General features: G+C 44.8%; 1 protein-coding gene across 4 annotated transcripts in view; it reads right to left on the bottom strand.

Moving 5' to 3' along the window:
- Positions 1-13838, bottom strand: part of WBP1L (WW domain binding protein 1 like) — a gene marked incomplete at its 5' end in the record, with an annotated part of 59162 nt that overhangs the window by 18494 nt on the left and 26830 nt on the right. For 2 of the 4 annotated variants that reach the window (XM_080347649.1, XM_080347650.1), the window contains one exon: positions 6301-6596. The exons of the other annotated variants lie outside the window; for them this stretch is intronic. In XM_080347649.1, the coding sequence (XP_080203775.1) occupies positions 6301-6327 (27 nt within the window). The remainder of the gene's footprint in view (positions 1-6300; positions 6597-13838) is intronic. 4 annotated transcript variants of the gene reach the window in all.

Raw genomic sequence — 13838 nt, 5'->3', positions numbered from 1 at the left:
TACTTAAGACATATCAGCAATATAGTTATCTATAGCCTAAATGTCTCAGGGAAACAATATCACAAGTGCTTGTGCTATGAAAGCACGCTAGTGCCTCTTCCACAGCAACAGGCATGGACAAGGCGCGGGACTGAAGCAGGAGTTTCAGAGGTAAGAAAACTATATATGGGGGGAAAACTATCTCACAGAAACTGGAGCACTCACATTTTACTGACTTGCCTTTGTTTCTAGTTTCCATTTCAAGTAGTGCTTATAATGGTAATTTTAAATCATTCTTAGCATCATGGAGTTTTTATCAAACTACTAGAAAGAAGTTTTGTTGCATTTTTTAGGTAGTCTTATGAAAACAGGGGAGGGGGAAGGTTTATTTCCAAAAGCACTGTCTCCCCCAGTCACCAATGGCTATCACATTCCAGCGCAGGTTTCCCTGATGAAGGACAGTTTTGTTTTCCTGCTGTCTGGGCAAGAACACCCCTCTCGCCAGCCTTTGTTCAGCTCTCTGCACACACCTCCAGACAGGATTACTAAGCAGCATCTACACGGGTCTGCTCTCAGAGCGTTCAACTCCATCAGAGCAGAACACTCCTGTTTCACAACTAAGACGACTGAACATGCCATCCGTTATCTCCCACCTGCAAAGCTGAGGAGATTTCCAGCTGATTTCCAGGGACTGGTTTTGTCCTGTAAAGCGGCGCATAGTCTAGGCTGCATGTGCATCGCTGCCTCCTTGGCATCATCGAAAAATCTGATGCAGATCTGAAGCACTGGGCTCACTGGATCCAAGACACACTCCAAACCTGGGAGCTTTAAGGAGAAGGCTCTGCAGTCCTGGATTCTGTCTCCTCTCCCCACCCAGTCCCACAGAGGCCATTTGTGCAGGCTCTTTCTCATAAAAATGGTTGAGTAGGGAAGATCTCATCCTGGTGCATTTGGAGACTCTCTTCACATTTCAGATATGGCCATTTTGATTAATTGTCACTTGTCATAAACTTTAAAAAGCAACATTGTTTGAATAAAAATGATTTTTTTAACTTATTTTCTTGTTGATATTTGGCATTTGTGATAAACCCACAACCACACTGGCAACCCTGCCAGTAGCACACTTTTGCTGTCAAGTGCTTTTAGAAATAATCCTTAAAATATCCAGCAGTGGTAGGTATAACACAACTCAAGGCAGTGTCACATGTTGTCACATCTGAAGCTACAGCAAACATTAACGTCAGTGCCAGGGAAAAAAGCCAATCATTTTCTCCACCTTCCAGTTTCGTATTGGACCTTTGCTAGAGGTCTACGTGACAAATTAAAGGTCAAAACCTGAGGCCTAATCAAGACAGAAGGCATTCAAGGAGGTCTCTTAAGTTGTCTGAACTGCCCCTTGCTGCAGGAAAGGATGGAATCAGATCTCCTTACCCTACTTTTGCGAAGATCTTCAGTACTAAATGGTTGGGTTTAAAACCTGTAACTCTGTTAGGATTTATTGTGTCTGAAGCCAATGCAGGAAATGGAGGGAAATGAGAACTGACTGGCAGTGGACCACCATGACAATAAAAGAATCAAGGCACTTCTTGCTTTTCTACTCTGAAAAGTCAGCAGTTAACCTGGGAACACTGTTGCTATGTCAAAAAAAGAGAAAGACTAAGATGAGCAAATTCCTGACCAGTGTGGCTGTTTTCCAAGCTGAAAATTAATATGTGCAACTGCAGCAACAAACACCACGGCCCACGCTCAAAAAGTGCATAGCTGGCAGTGAACCACCTACAAAAGATGACTCCTCAGCCAGCATTAACCAGGTAACCCAAACCAGCAGTGGCTGATATCACAGAGATCTAATAACCATTTTAGCTTTTTGCTCTGTCTTCTTTTTCCACAGAAATTCAGCCTCCATTATTCTAAATATGAGCGCCCTTGCATTTATATGGCCTCTGTGTCATTCAACCTGCAAGAGTATCTGTTCATCCTGACCTTGGTAATGCCCAGACACCCTGGAAGACGCTTTGAAATGTGATGTGCATTTACAGGCAGCAGGTTACGTGCCATTCCTCCCTTCTAGGATAGCCCATTTTTTTTCCCCAGACCTAGTCTAATTGCCTATTCTCTCCAAACTTCGGTACAGCATTTGTCAAGGCACTATGTAGCAAATTACTATTTGAACCAGAAGGGATGAGGATTAATGATGGAACGACAGAGGTGGGCAAGGAGCTGAATAACAGGCGTGCAAGCAGTGGGACACAGTGAAAAGCCCAGCAGCAGGCAGAGGGGAGACTGCCAAACTGGCATCCACCGGAGGGCAAGATGCTGCTGGTTTTAACAGGACTCAGGCTCAACCTGTGACCGTTCCAGACCCTCTAGTTTAGCGGCCATCAGAGAGGACTTTGGTAATAAGCATCTATTTAATAATTAAAATAAAAAAATCCTGACCTAGTTATTTCACTAATCTCATTACTGGCAGGCAGCAGTCCCTCGCTTTCAGTACCCAGCTGCACCCATAACAACAAAGCAGGATGGATTTAAGCAAGTGACACAATCTCCAGAAAAATATATTAAAAATATGTATTTCGAGTAACTCACAATTAGTATTTGAAGCATATATATTCTTTAAGCATCCAGAGTAACAGAATGGAAGTGACTGTCAGTATCTTAAATACGTTAGAAACAACCAACAGAAAAAACTGTATTTGATACCCACTATTTTTGAGTTGGCTTTTACTCAAACTCACATATCAGACTATCACTAGTGTTGGTTAGCCAAGCCCATCAGCAATAGCTCACAAGAATGCAAACACAAAGCTACCAAAGAAGATGAGCATCTCTGTCAGATAAGAGACTCGAGTGGTAGTCAGTTAAAACTGCTACTGAAAATATGAGGCTGGAATACCCAATCTTGCTGTACATAGGGTTCACTGAAATTTCTGGTTTGCCAGCTGTCCCCCAGTTCCTAATGAAAATTCACCTTAAATAAAAAAATCACTAGATCCTTTCAGAGTGGGCAGCAAGCGGGACTGCAGCAGGGACAGGCGGAACCGCAGCTGAACCCTGGGCCAGCGGGGCAGCTCAGGACTGACGCCCACCCAGCTGAGCGTGCACCAAAGCCCCTAGACGTGCCCCTTCTTCATAAACACTGTATTTGCTAGTCCTTTGGAACATAAAAGCAAAAAACCACCATCTAAGCAAGTGCTGTGCTTACGTTGGATTCCATTTCACAAAAGGACATAAGATTGGTAAAGATAAAAGCGGCTTTGCTTGCTGGGAGTTACTGGAACCTCGGGTGCCAGCCACTGCCAGCATGTCAGGGGATAAATTCCTGCAAGCCTGCCTTACGACAGACAGCTGAGGCCAGAAAAATGCATCAAGTCTGGACATTTCTTCCTAAGAATGTGCAAAAAAAACCCCAATGTGTTAAATGCAAACATCCAAATACTTAAAGTATAATAAGTGCGGGAGAAATGATGCCTCTGAGCTGTCTCAGGCACAATAAAGGTCTTCAAAATAGGAATTCTAATCCACAACATTTATTGCTTCACTAATGCAAGCATCAGGAGAATTATACTTAAATCACCATGATTAATCAGTCACAGCAGACCCATCTTCACCCCCAGTGGATGCAGAACCTCCGAGGTTTTATTAACCTTCATCTGAGGAACAAATTGGTTTGTTGCGTCCATTTATCTTGCAGAAATACTCCAAAGGAACGCTGTCCTTTCACAGATCACATACCCCTTGGTGTTACTTCAGTAAGAGCAAGTTTCATTTTTGTTTATCGCAGTTTCGGTTCAGACTCCCAGAACTGCACACTGGGATCTGAGTGCCACGCTGTTTACCTCCCTCACCTTGCTAGAAGCTTCCCAGCTGCAGTCCCAGCCCTTCCACATTAAAGACAGATGCTTCTAGGAAATCACAGCTTTGAGGAGGCTGTCTCACATTTTGTTGTTTTAAACCACCAAACAGTTTACAACACTGAAAAATCTCAAGCAGTTAAAATGAAAACTGAAAAGGTTAGGAATCCAACATTTTAACTTTTAGTTTTTGTTTTTTTACATCTATGCAGTGAACTAGATGACCGTGTTCAAGCTTCCACCTGCAACCCTAAGAGGAAATGCTTACTTAAAACTGAAAGCTGAGATCCTCTACAATGATGTTTCCTGGGACAGGAGCTTTAAACACCCACATAGCGCTGACGCCAGACAGAGCTGACCTAGCTTTTGAGGCATTTAAACATCATCCCCAGTGCAACAACCAAAGAAAAACCCAACAAACACACACACCCCAAACCAAACACCCTATTTTTACTATGTGTTTGGCTGTCCGTGTGCTGCAATGCCAGCAGTCCCCAGAGAAGGGAAGGCAGATCCAGGGGAACCAGCAGTTTGGTGAGCAAGGGGTGCCGGTCCTGGGGAGCCAAGGCTTTACCACGACCCTTTTGTCCCAGCCACACAGCTCATGGGAGGGCACCCCACTCGGCACCAGCACCCTGCGTGTGGAGTGGGAACAACAACAGCAAAGGACACCCCAGACAACCAAGTGTTTGCAGTCCCAGTGCAAACACAGGAGACAATAGAGGCAGATGCTGATGACGAGATGTTCTTAAAATCCTCCCACATTTTTAATTAAATAGCACTGTTCACTAACAACTTTTTTTTTCTTTCCTGCTCTTTTAGGAGCGGAAAAAGAAATTTCTGAACACTATCTGCATGAACGACACAATTACAAATATTTAATAGATTTTTGTTAAGCCTAAGAATGGTTAAAACTCAAAATGGTTAAAACTAAGAAAAGTTTAAGCAGCTCCACAAGCAGCTCTTTCCCACTATGTCCTTCATCAGTGGATAAAAATAGTCGAGAGCTTTGCCCTTGTGTTTTGAGGCAACACCTTTTTCTGCTTCCTGTAAATGCCTCTGTATCAATGCTGAAAACTTACAAGCAGAGCAAAAAGTACCATCCAGCCCACTGAGATAACCAGATGTTCGCAGTTTGAAAAAATAAAGCCAAATTACACTTAACTTCTGGTTTTACATCTTGTGCAGCACCCTAATTGTCCCAAACACCTCTCTAAAACAAAAAGATTAATTTAGAAGTAGGAACTTTAAAGGAAGGCACACTCATGAGACTCAAGCAATCTCAACACTTAAGGCAGCTGTTTCACTGCAGGTTGAGAGTTACCGCAAGGCATTCGTTCAGCCTCCGCGCCCGAATTTCCCTCCTTGGTTCAGTTCTGGGTTTTTTAGGGAAAGTCTCTTTGCCCTGAGTGCTAACAAGTGAACTATTATTATAGCTATTGCATTCAATTACAGAAGGTCATTGTGCTAGAGGTAGTTTCTTATGTAAAACTGTTTCAGTCCAGCAGGGTGGAAGGGAGGGTGCAGGGAGCTGCATTTCACCAAAAACTGAACTGATAAGGAGAAAGAGCCAGCACTGTTGACCCAGCAGTGCGCTGGAAGTCCTTCTGCCTTCCTTTCTAAACAACTGCAGTAGGCAGCTTCAAACACGCTACGGGCTGATCCTGAATGTTTCAATTCTAAATCAGAAACTGCAAGCAGCCCTCTGATATCATGCAATATCTATTTATTGCGGATTACAGATCCCAGCAGTGCTGGGAAGAGTTCACAGCTAGATTCCCCTACGGATGTGCCTCCCAGACCAAAAAAAGGGTTTGCTCTCCCCGAGCCTAGGAACACATAGTTGGCACCTCCTCCAGCGGGGAGCAGCTGGGCAGTTGCTACCGTTTCTCATTCCACTCGACATTACCAGCAATTAAATTATCCCAAGTTTCTTGTTCAAGCTCAAACTCTCCCAGAACAATTAAAAAGTTACCAAACTGGGAGTCAGAGCACATTGCTATTTTCTGTTTGGTGACCTTTGTCAGAAATGATATACATAAAAGTGTCTTAAAAAAAATAAAACAAAACAGTTTAATAATCAAAATATTGCCTGCACAAGAAGAGGGTTCCAAGTGTGGCATGTTTTTAAGTAAACACAATTCCATATTAAGGACTGTGGAAAGTACTCTAAAACCCAACCAAATAAAACCTGCAGAGGAGCACGACACAAAGAGCCACCCCACCACAAAGGCTACACCAACAGCAGAGTTTCTGTGCCTGGCTCGCAGTTGTGCTCTTTCGTTGCTAATAAAAAGCGTCTCTCACACCACCACACTCCTCGATCAAACGCCACGGGTGGGGAAGGGCTGTTTGTACAGTTCCGTTTTGGGAAATCATTTCCTTGGCGGTGGGGGAATAAAAATAAAAGCAATCAGCCACATCCTCCGCCTGAGCCAGCAGCTCCCACCGCACCAAAGTCGGTTACCTGTCTGAGACCCAGGAGGAAAGGCATTCTGCAGGCTCATCCTCCGCACCAGCGCATGGGAAGGCAGGAATTTAAAGCCCCCCAGTGACCATTTCCTCATCTGCTGAGGCAGCCCGATCCTCCGATCCTATTTAAACCAGGGCTTCCTCGGCTGGGAATGCAAAGTAAACAGGGTCCTGGGACACTGCACGCACTCGCTGGCTCCCCCTGCTCCTCCTCCCACTCTCCGTGACATATCTCAGACGCAGCCCAGCCGGGCTGTTTGCGAGAGGGAAATGACATCAGGTCGGGCAGTTCTGAAAAAAATAACAACCAACCAAAAAAAAAGAAGGAGGCAAAGCCCTGAAGCTTGAGACAGCTGCCGGGTGCGAGCGGGTAGCTCGGGAGCAGAAGCGCTCTCCTCCCTGCAGACCGGGTGCTGCAAGCGGAGGGGAATCCATTAAAAACGTTGGCAAGAGCCGACAGCTCCTCAGTGATGATTAAATCTTGCTAAGCAAAAATAGACATTTAATCTGTTTTTGAGGAGAAAGCAAGGTTGATGTTGCTTGCTGAACAGCACTGGAGCCCTAGGGGCAACCACCGTGGTTTTTCCAAGTATCTCCAGACCCCAGGGTCCTGGGTAAAGTCTTCACAGATCCAAAGCACTCCCATGCCACCTTCTGCCTACCACCATGGGTCCATGTTTTCTGAGCAACTCTTACAGCACTGTTCAACTCTTGGCCCACTAAAGAAACAGCAACAACTCCCCTGATTTCAGTAGGATCAGGATTGGGCCCCTTCAGAATCAGACAGGTGATGGGAAGACATTTTAATCCACCTCTCCCCAAGGAAAACGTATCTAGCCCTGATGGAAGGTTTCTCATTCTGCTCGATCTCATTGGACATTTTCATGCCAAGGGGCAATTAAGCCTTATAAACAAATTTATCATCTGGTGCCCAGGATGGCATGTCTTGTTTGTCCTCTCCCAAGCAAGGAGTACAGCAAGTTCCACAGCAGTGTAAGAGATGACACTGCAGAAGGTAATCTAAATTTAACTTCCCTTTCTACCTCCACTTTGAAAGTTCAGCAACCTCTTTTTTCGTGCTTCTCTTTAATCAGCAGCTGTCCTCGTCTGTCGGGGGTGACTGGGACACCACTGCCACTCCCATGTGTCCCAGCACCAGCTCTGCGGATATTTGACAGAGGGGCAACTCCCTTTGCTTTTGGCCTCTTTGGCTTTTGGAACTCAACAGATTAAAATATTTAACAAGGGAAGGGATACACTTCTTTTTTTCACAGAGTTCACAGAATACACTTTTTTGTCACAGAGTTCACAGAATCCCTTTTTTAGTAGCAGTTTCAACAATAATTTCAGGACTTCAGAAGACAGAGAGGGAGAAACCACATAATTCTTACAAATGCTAATTTGCAACACCAGCAAAAAATATTAAAACTAAAACCAAACCAGAACAGACCCCCCCCAGCCAGATAGCTTGCAGCAGTGTCAGAAAAAGACACCCATTTTCCACATGCCAAAACCCCTGGGTGACCACTGCTGCAGCCTCCACCCAGCCCAGCCCAGGGGTGTTTCCCAAATGAGAACCCCACTGCATAGCCTCTGCACAATTAGGCTGCAAGACTATACATTAGTATTACTTATTTTTACACCAACTTAAAGCCACCATATAAACTTGCCATTTGAGGTAAGCACATCTCTGTTTTTCCTAAGAGAAAACAGGCACGTAAGTAATTTCCTGGAGGATACAAAACATCAGCGTTAACTAACATCAGCCAGGCAATGGGATTTTCCAGCTTTTGTGCTCTTGGATCAAACAAACTCTTAACCTTTGCTTTTCCAATTCTGTGGACAAACACCAATGATGTAAAAGGGCAGCTTTCTGTTTTAGTAATCTGTTCTGTGGCCTCACACTGTCCTTTGAAATATCTGATTTTGGCTGTTGCTATCCAGAGCCCTGCACTGGGCAGATCCCAGGGCTGAACCAATGCAGCAATTTCTAAATCCCTACTGTCAGAAGGAATCTAACATTAACCACCCACCTCTCCCCCAGCACGTACTCAAAAGACAAAGTGTCATTCCAGATCTGAGACAAGTTGTGAAGGACTATCAAAGCCAGTAACTTAGCAGAAAAGCAAAAGCATCCTAATTTATGTGTGAATTTAGCAACCTTGGGAAGACTGACACAAGAAAGGTAGTTTGGAAGTAGGCATTACCACATTGGGCTGAGGCAGCTGGGGCCACCCTCTCTTGCAGCCTCTTGAGTGACAGTGGCCTGTAACACGTTCCACCGACTGTGCTGTAGCTGCCTATGGGAAAAACCCTGGAGAGGGGCAAACCCAAAAGCTCATACCCTTATAATACCCTAATAAACACACTGAGAGCCTTTGCAAAACACCGAGGTTCTCCTAATCTTTGCAATTGCTTTGGATATTCCAGCTGGTATAATTTTAACCGCTCTTCTTTTTTTTTCTTCTTAAGGTTATAAGTCCTGCCCCAATCCTTTGTCTTGCAGCAATGGGTTTCATAGATGGTGGTTGTGAACAAATAGTTCCTTTCATTAGGAATGAATTCACCACCTTCTAATCTGACTTCCATATTATTAGCAGGTGGGAACAGAAGTCCCCATCCGTCTTCTCACCCATTCATTACTCTGTACCTGTTAGCTATCTTCTTATAAAAGATATCAATCTTCCCTATCCTCTTAAAGTAAAATCTTTTCCCAAAGCCTTCAGCTGCTCATTGTCCATTTCCAAAACCTTTCTAATTTTCTATTGTTCTCCGCTTAGGGGGAACCAGAGCTGAAATAATAATTATTTTAATGAAAGCAAGAGCAGCTCTAAGGCAGGCTTAGCATGGGTTTCACATCCTTTATACAAACCTGGTGTTTAACATCTGCAAAGGCCATTCATCTATGACACAAAAGTATGTCTATCCGAGATATAACAAACAGAGCAAACATCAGTTTTTACAGTTTCTCTGTAGATTAATCTCTTGAGGGCTCTAAAAAGTCAGGGCTAATGTCAGGACAGATTATGGGATTTACATTATTTTGAAAATTTGCTTGTTTAGGTAGCCACCAACCATCCTTTTTTGGCATGTCGGTGTGGATCCCACTACAGGATAATGCTGAGCAAGTTTCTTTTGAAAAAGAGGGAGTAATGTCCTCCAGGCTTTATCAGTCTGTAGTACTGCTCTCCTGAACACACCATCTGCCCCAAACTTGATGTCAGTAAAGGAGACTGCTTGCCTGACACAAGCCTCGCAACCTCAGATATTAGCATGCAACTGAAGTAGGTGATCGAAGTTGTTCAGGCCATTTCAGAGTTGCTTTCCAGGTTTGATGGGAGATGTTTGCAAGCGGGTTTAGTAACCCAGCAAGATACAATATCCATTTTGATACCTCCTGAGGAGACAGCTTGACCTTTAGATGATCCAGTTATGGCAACACGACTAGAAAAAAAATTGAAGTTGTGCAGCTCAAATGGGGCTTGAGGCACAAGACTACTCTCCATTGCTCCACTATTAGAAACCTACGCAGGGAGAGATTCTGAACAGTGGTGTGTAATATCCCCTCAATTAAACTTTAATACAATGGTTCTGCAGAGATATATATATATACAGGTTGACCAAAAAGCTGGAACAATTTTCTCTAATGACTGTTGCATTTGTCCCACTGCACACTTATTTTCATGTTGGTAACAGGAGCGTCCCTGGAGCATCAGCAAACCACTTTCAATAGTTGGCCCACAGCCTCGTGTGCTAGAACTGAGACTACACAGGTCTGCCAGGCACTTGAAACAAAGTGTGAAAGAAGCAACCTGAATGAGGGTGACTTTGTCTTTCGCCATCCTGGAGATGGCTCTACGAATAAAGGGAAAGAAACATACAGAAAGGCGTAAAAGCAGATCTCTGTTTTCCTAGAATATGACAACATCCAGCAACAACCAAGCCCTATCTGCCTTAACAGCAAGTGTTCTAACGGGGCTTGGTTTGCTACCAAAACCAGCATGAGACACTGGGAGATCACCAATGCTGGAACAGAGATGCAACGCTAGATCCACCTGGAAACCACTTCTGGCTGGGCACCCACCTGGCACAATCTGCCCACTTGTCAATTCCTGAAGAGTGAAGGGGCCACGTCCCCCCCAGCGGCACCATTACAAGAACACGGTGACTTTCCAATATGAGGAGCAGGTGCCCTGGTTTCATGTAATGTATAGCATTGGCACTGCCCACAGAGAATGTCATCAACAAATTCCAGAGGACAAACAGAACAGGTCAGTCTGATAATTTCCCAGCACCTGCAGGACCTAGAGGATCTGCTATATTGCTTAGGGGACACATGGTCCAAAACAAACCTTTCAGACCCACTGTGTCTTGTACTAGTATATTATTTAGGAGTGGGGTAAAGGAGGTCGCCCAATTTTTGTGCAGTTCAATGACAAAGCAAGGACACTGAAGTCATTTGCATTTAATGTTTGTCAGGCCAGACCAACTTAATCATTGTTAGAGAGAGCAAAGAATAACTGCAGGAGAAGACACCATACATATTGGAACTGGCTTGTGAACCAGTGCTGCAACCAGCCTGCCGGATCAATAAATTTTAATGTGCAATGAATCACAAGGGCTTGCAGTGGTTAGAATCTGTCCTTGGGCAGGTCCCTCTTCCCTGCAGCCCGTCGCCACTTCTGCCAGCTCAGTGGTTTAAAAGTGCAAAAACTTTTGCAGCTTACTAAGCCAAAGGAAGTAAATAGGGTGAGTGCATTTCAGCCTCATTGCTGTCACCTGTCTTTGTCTCCAAGTAACTGGTTAACCAGGGAGGAAGAGACTGCGCACTTAAAAACGTCCTCAGAATTGCAGAGATCCCCAATGGCAATGGCTCGTGCTTGATTCCAACTGAGTCTTGATCCCAGCTGAATCTTGAACAGCAATTGTCAGCCAAGCGGACAAGTGCAAATATGTGCTACATCCTCCACCTGAAAGCCATGTGTGAGTCCCGAACCAAAGAAGAGGGCATTGCAGAGGAAACCACTCCCCACTCTGTCACCTGGTATTTCATCGGGAGCCTCTCCTACTCTTCACTTTTCACGCTTGGGTGAAAAAATACCAACAGTAAAGCACTTGTCTTTGCACTTCTGTACAGAAAGCAATCCCTTCTCTGAAGCTGCTTTCTGTATTATGCTATCATAAGAAGGGCACTCAAGAAAAGGCAGGGAGCAGACATGGGGTAGATGTGGAGGAGATACCCAAGAGGAGTCCTCTCCAATCCCATCTGACAGAGGAGACGAAAAAGGACGCATCCACTCCTACCTACTCTGCTGTTGAGCTGGTAGGAAGAGTGATGTCAATGAAAAGTCCGGGTTCCTTTTCTGAGACCAAAATAGTTTTTGCCAAGTGTAGCTTGAAATTTCCAGCCCTCAGTGACGTTTCCCATTGCTTTTTCCCCAAGGACAAGAAAGTGATAGCCGCAGGCCCAGCACGCTTTTCTTCACAGCAGCAGAGCTGTGGCCAAGCCAATGTAATCGTAATGCCGAAGACTATTTGCATCACCCATTCTGTATGACTACTGCTCCAAAACTCAGGCCTGTGATTCAAGCCTAGAGGTCTTAAAAAGCTTTAAAGTTCTTCACCACTGAGGCAGAGAGGAACTAAAGAGCTGGAATTGCCCTACTCAGAGGTGACACTAACTGCTTCAGTGGAGACAGGGTCAGTTCTGTCCCTTTAGTGTTCCCAGGTTTTGGGCACCAATGTCAGGCTTCAGCTTTAGTCTGGAGTGGCAATGAAGTCACTGGAAAGCCTACTCAGCTTTCTCCGGGCCTGCTGGGAGGGGGAGGAGGAGGAGGAGGGAGGGGGGGTTCAGCTGTTAAACATTTGACAAGACTGTCTCCAGGGGGGCTAGTGTGTCTGGGGTGGTACAAGGACACCAGCTTGGCTCTTTGCTTTTTGGCACTACAGCTCTTGTTTTCCTTATGCCTGTGTATGCAAACAGGACCTTTAGTAAGGGCTCAAGAGGAGATGACCTGCTCCAGACAGGGAAGGAGGCAGAGCCCACAGACAGTAACAAGATCCCCCAAAGGTGGAATCAAGACGGTGAGCATCTGTACTAGTTTTAGAGTCTTGCACCATGTGAGTACCAAAAATACAGCCTGTGTGTGTCCTTTGGTCACATCATCATAGGAGACAGCACTGTCCCAACACTGCTTACCAGCACAACCTTGATGGAGATCTTAGATGCCCCGCTCTTAGAAGTGCTATTTGTTTTCTCTCCAAATGACAGCAACTCACTATTTTTAGTGCTCATCTCATGTCTGCTTGGCATTTCCCTTGGGCCTTACCCTTGTTTCACAGTGTTGGTGCCAGCTCCCACGAAGCGTTTTTTTTTGTGCCAGAGGGGCTGATGCCAAGTCTGTCTGTCTCGGTGCCAAAATGGCAGCTGGCTTCTTTGTTGAGACAGGATTTGCCAAAGCTAACAGCACTAGTTCTGGGGTGACTGGCATTGATTTTAAGGTTTTCTTCTTCCTTACTCTACTATTGGCTGTAGATTTCATGGGATAACACTGCTCCAAACAACCCTCTGGGGTACCAGGAGCGGGATTTTTTTTCATCAGGGTCTTAGGTAACAGGCAATTATACAGCAGACCATTTAAACTTAGAAGTCTTCAAAGAGGAGGATATTTATATACATGGAGCAACTATTTGGGATGCAGCACTGCCACTGCTGGACTCAACTATGGCAGAAGCAAGCCCCCCTGCACATCAAGCCTGATCTCAGCCTGCAGATGTGTTTAAAAAGCACCAACCACAAAAAGAGAGAACCCACTTAAGATGAGGGTGGTTACATGGCATTTCATCACCAGGATACACCTAAGATAGAAGTCTGCAGCAGGAGGAGCGGGTCAGGGATCAGCCGAAATCACATCACCTCACCATGAGCAAGAAGACAAAACCCAAGAAGGGTCATGGCCTTTTGCCCCTTTTGCACTCTCACAAGTGCCGCTCCACAAAATGCTGCTGTTCAGATAAAATCCAGTCTCTCACATGCCGACCGTGGGAAAAACCCACAGCGACGTGAATAGACAGCACATGTGATAGGTAATCACACACGTACAGATGCAAGTAACTTGAAGTGGTGGCATCCCTGAAAATTAGGAAGTATTTTGATGTTAACCTCTGTTACTTTTCTTATGAACCTAAAAACCACACTTTGCTCAGAAACTGGTGTCAAATGGGCACCCAATTGCTCAAAGACACTCGGCTCTTTCTTCAAGAGCAGTGCAGGTAGTTAACCTGACAAGAGGTACACAATTGGTTAAAATGGCTTTCTCATCATGTAAGAGTTTGCCAGGAGATCTGTTATTCATACAGCCTGGGCAGATCTTTCTGAAGTTCATTGGTCTTTTCTGAGCTTAAGTTTACATCTTGAACAAATTTAGAAAAGCCCCCAAAATACAGCAGTCTTGTTTTCTTCAGCTCATTTTACAGGAAAGAGGTTCTTTTATTATAAGAGTTCTGAGAATTAAGTTTCTGTTTCCAGCAGAG

Source organism: Nesoenas mayeri (genome assembly GCF_963082525.1).
Source record: "Nesoenas mayeri genome assembly, chromosome: 7".
Lineage (NCBI taxonomy): Eukaryota > Metazoa > Chordata > Aves > Columbiformes > Columbidae > Nesoenas > Nesoenas mayeri.
Note: the sequence above shows the minus strand (reverse complement) of the source record. Positions and strands in the feature narration are given on the sequence as shown.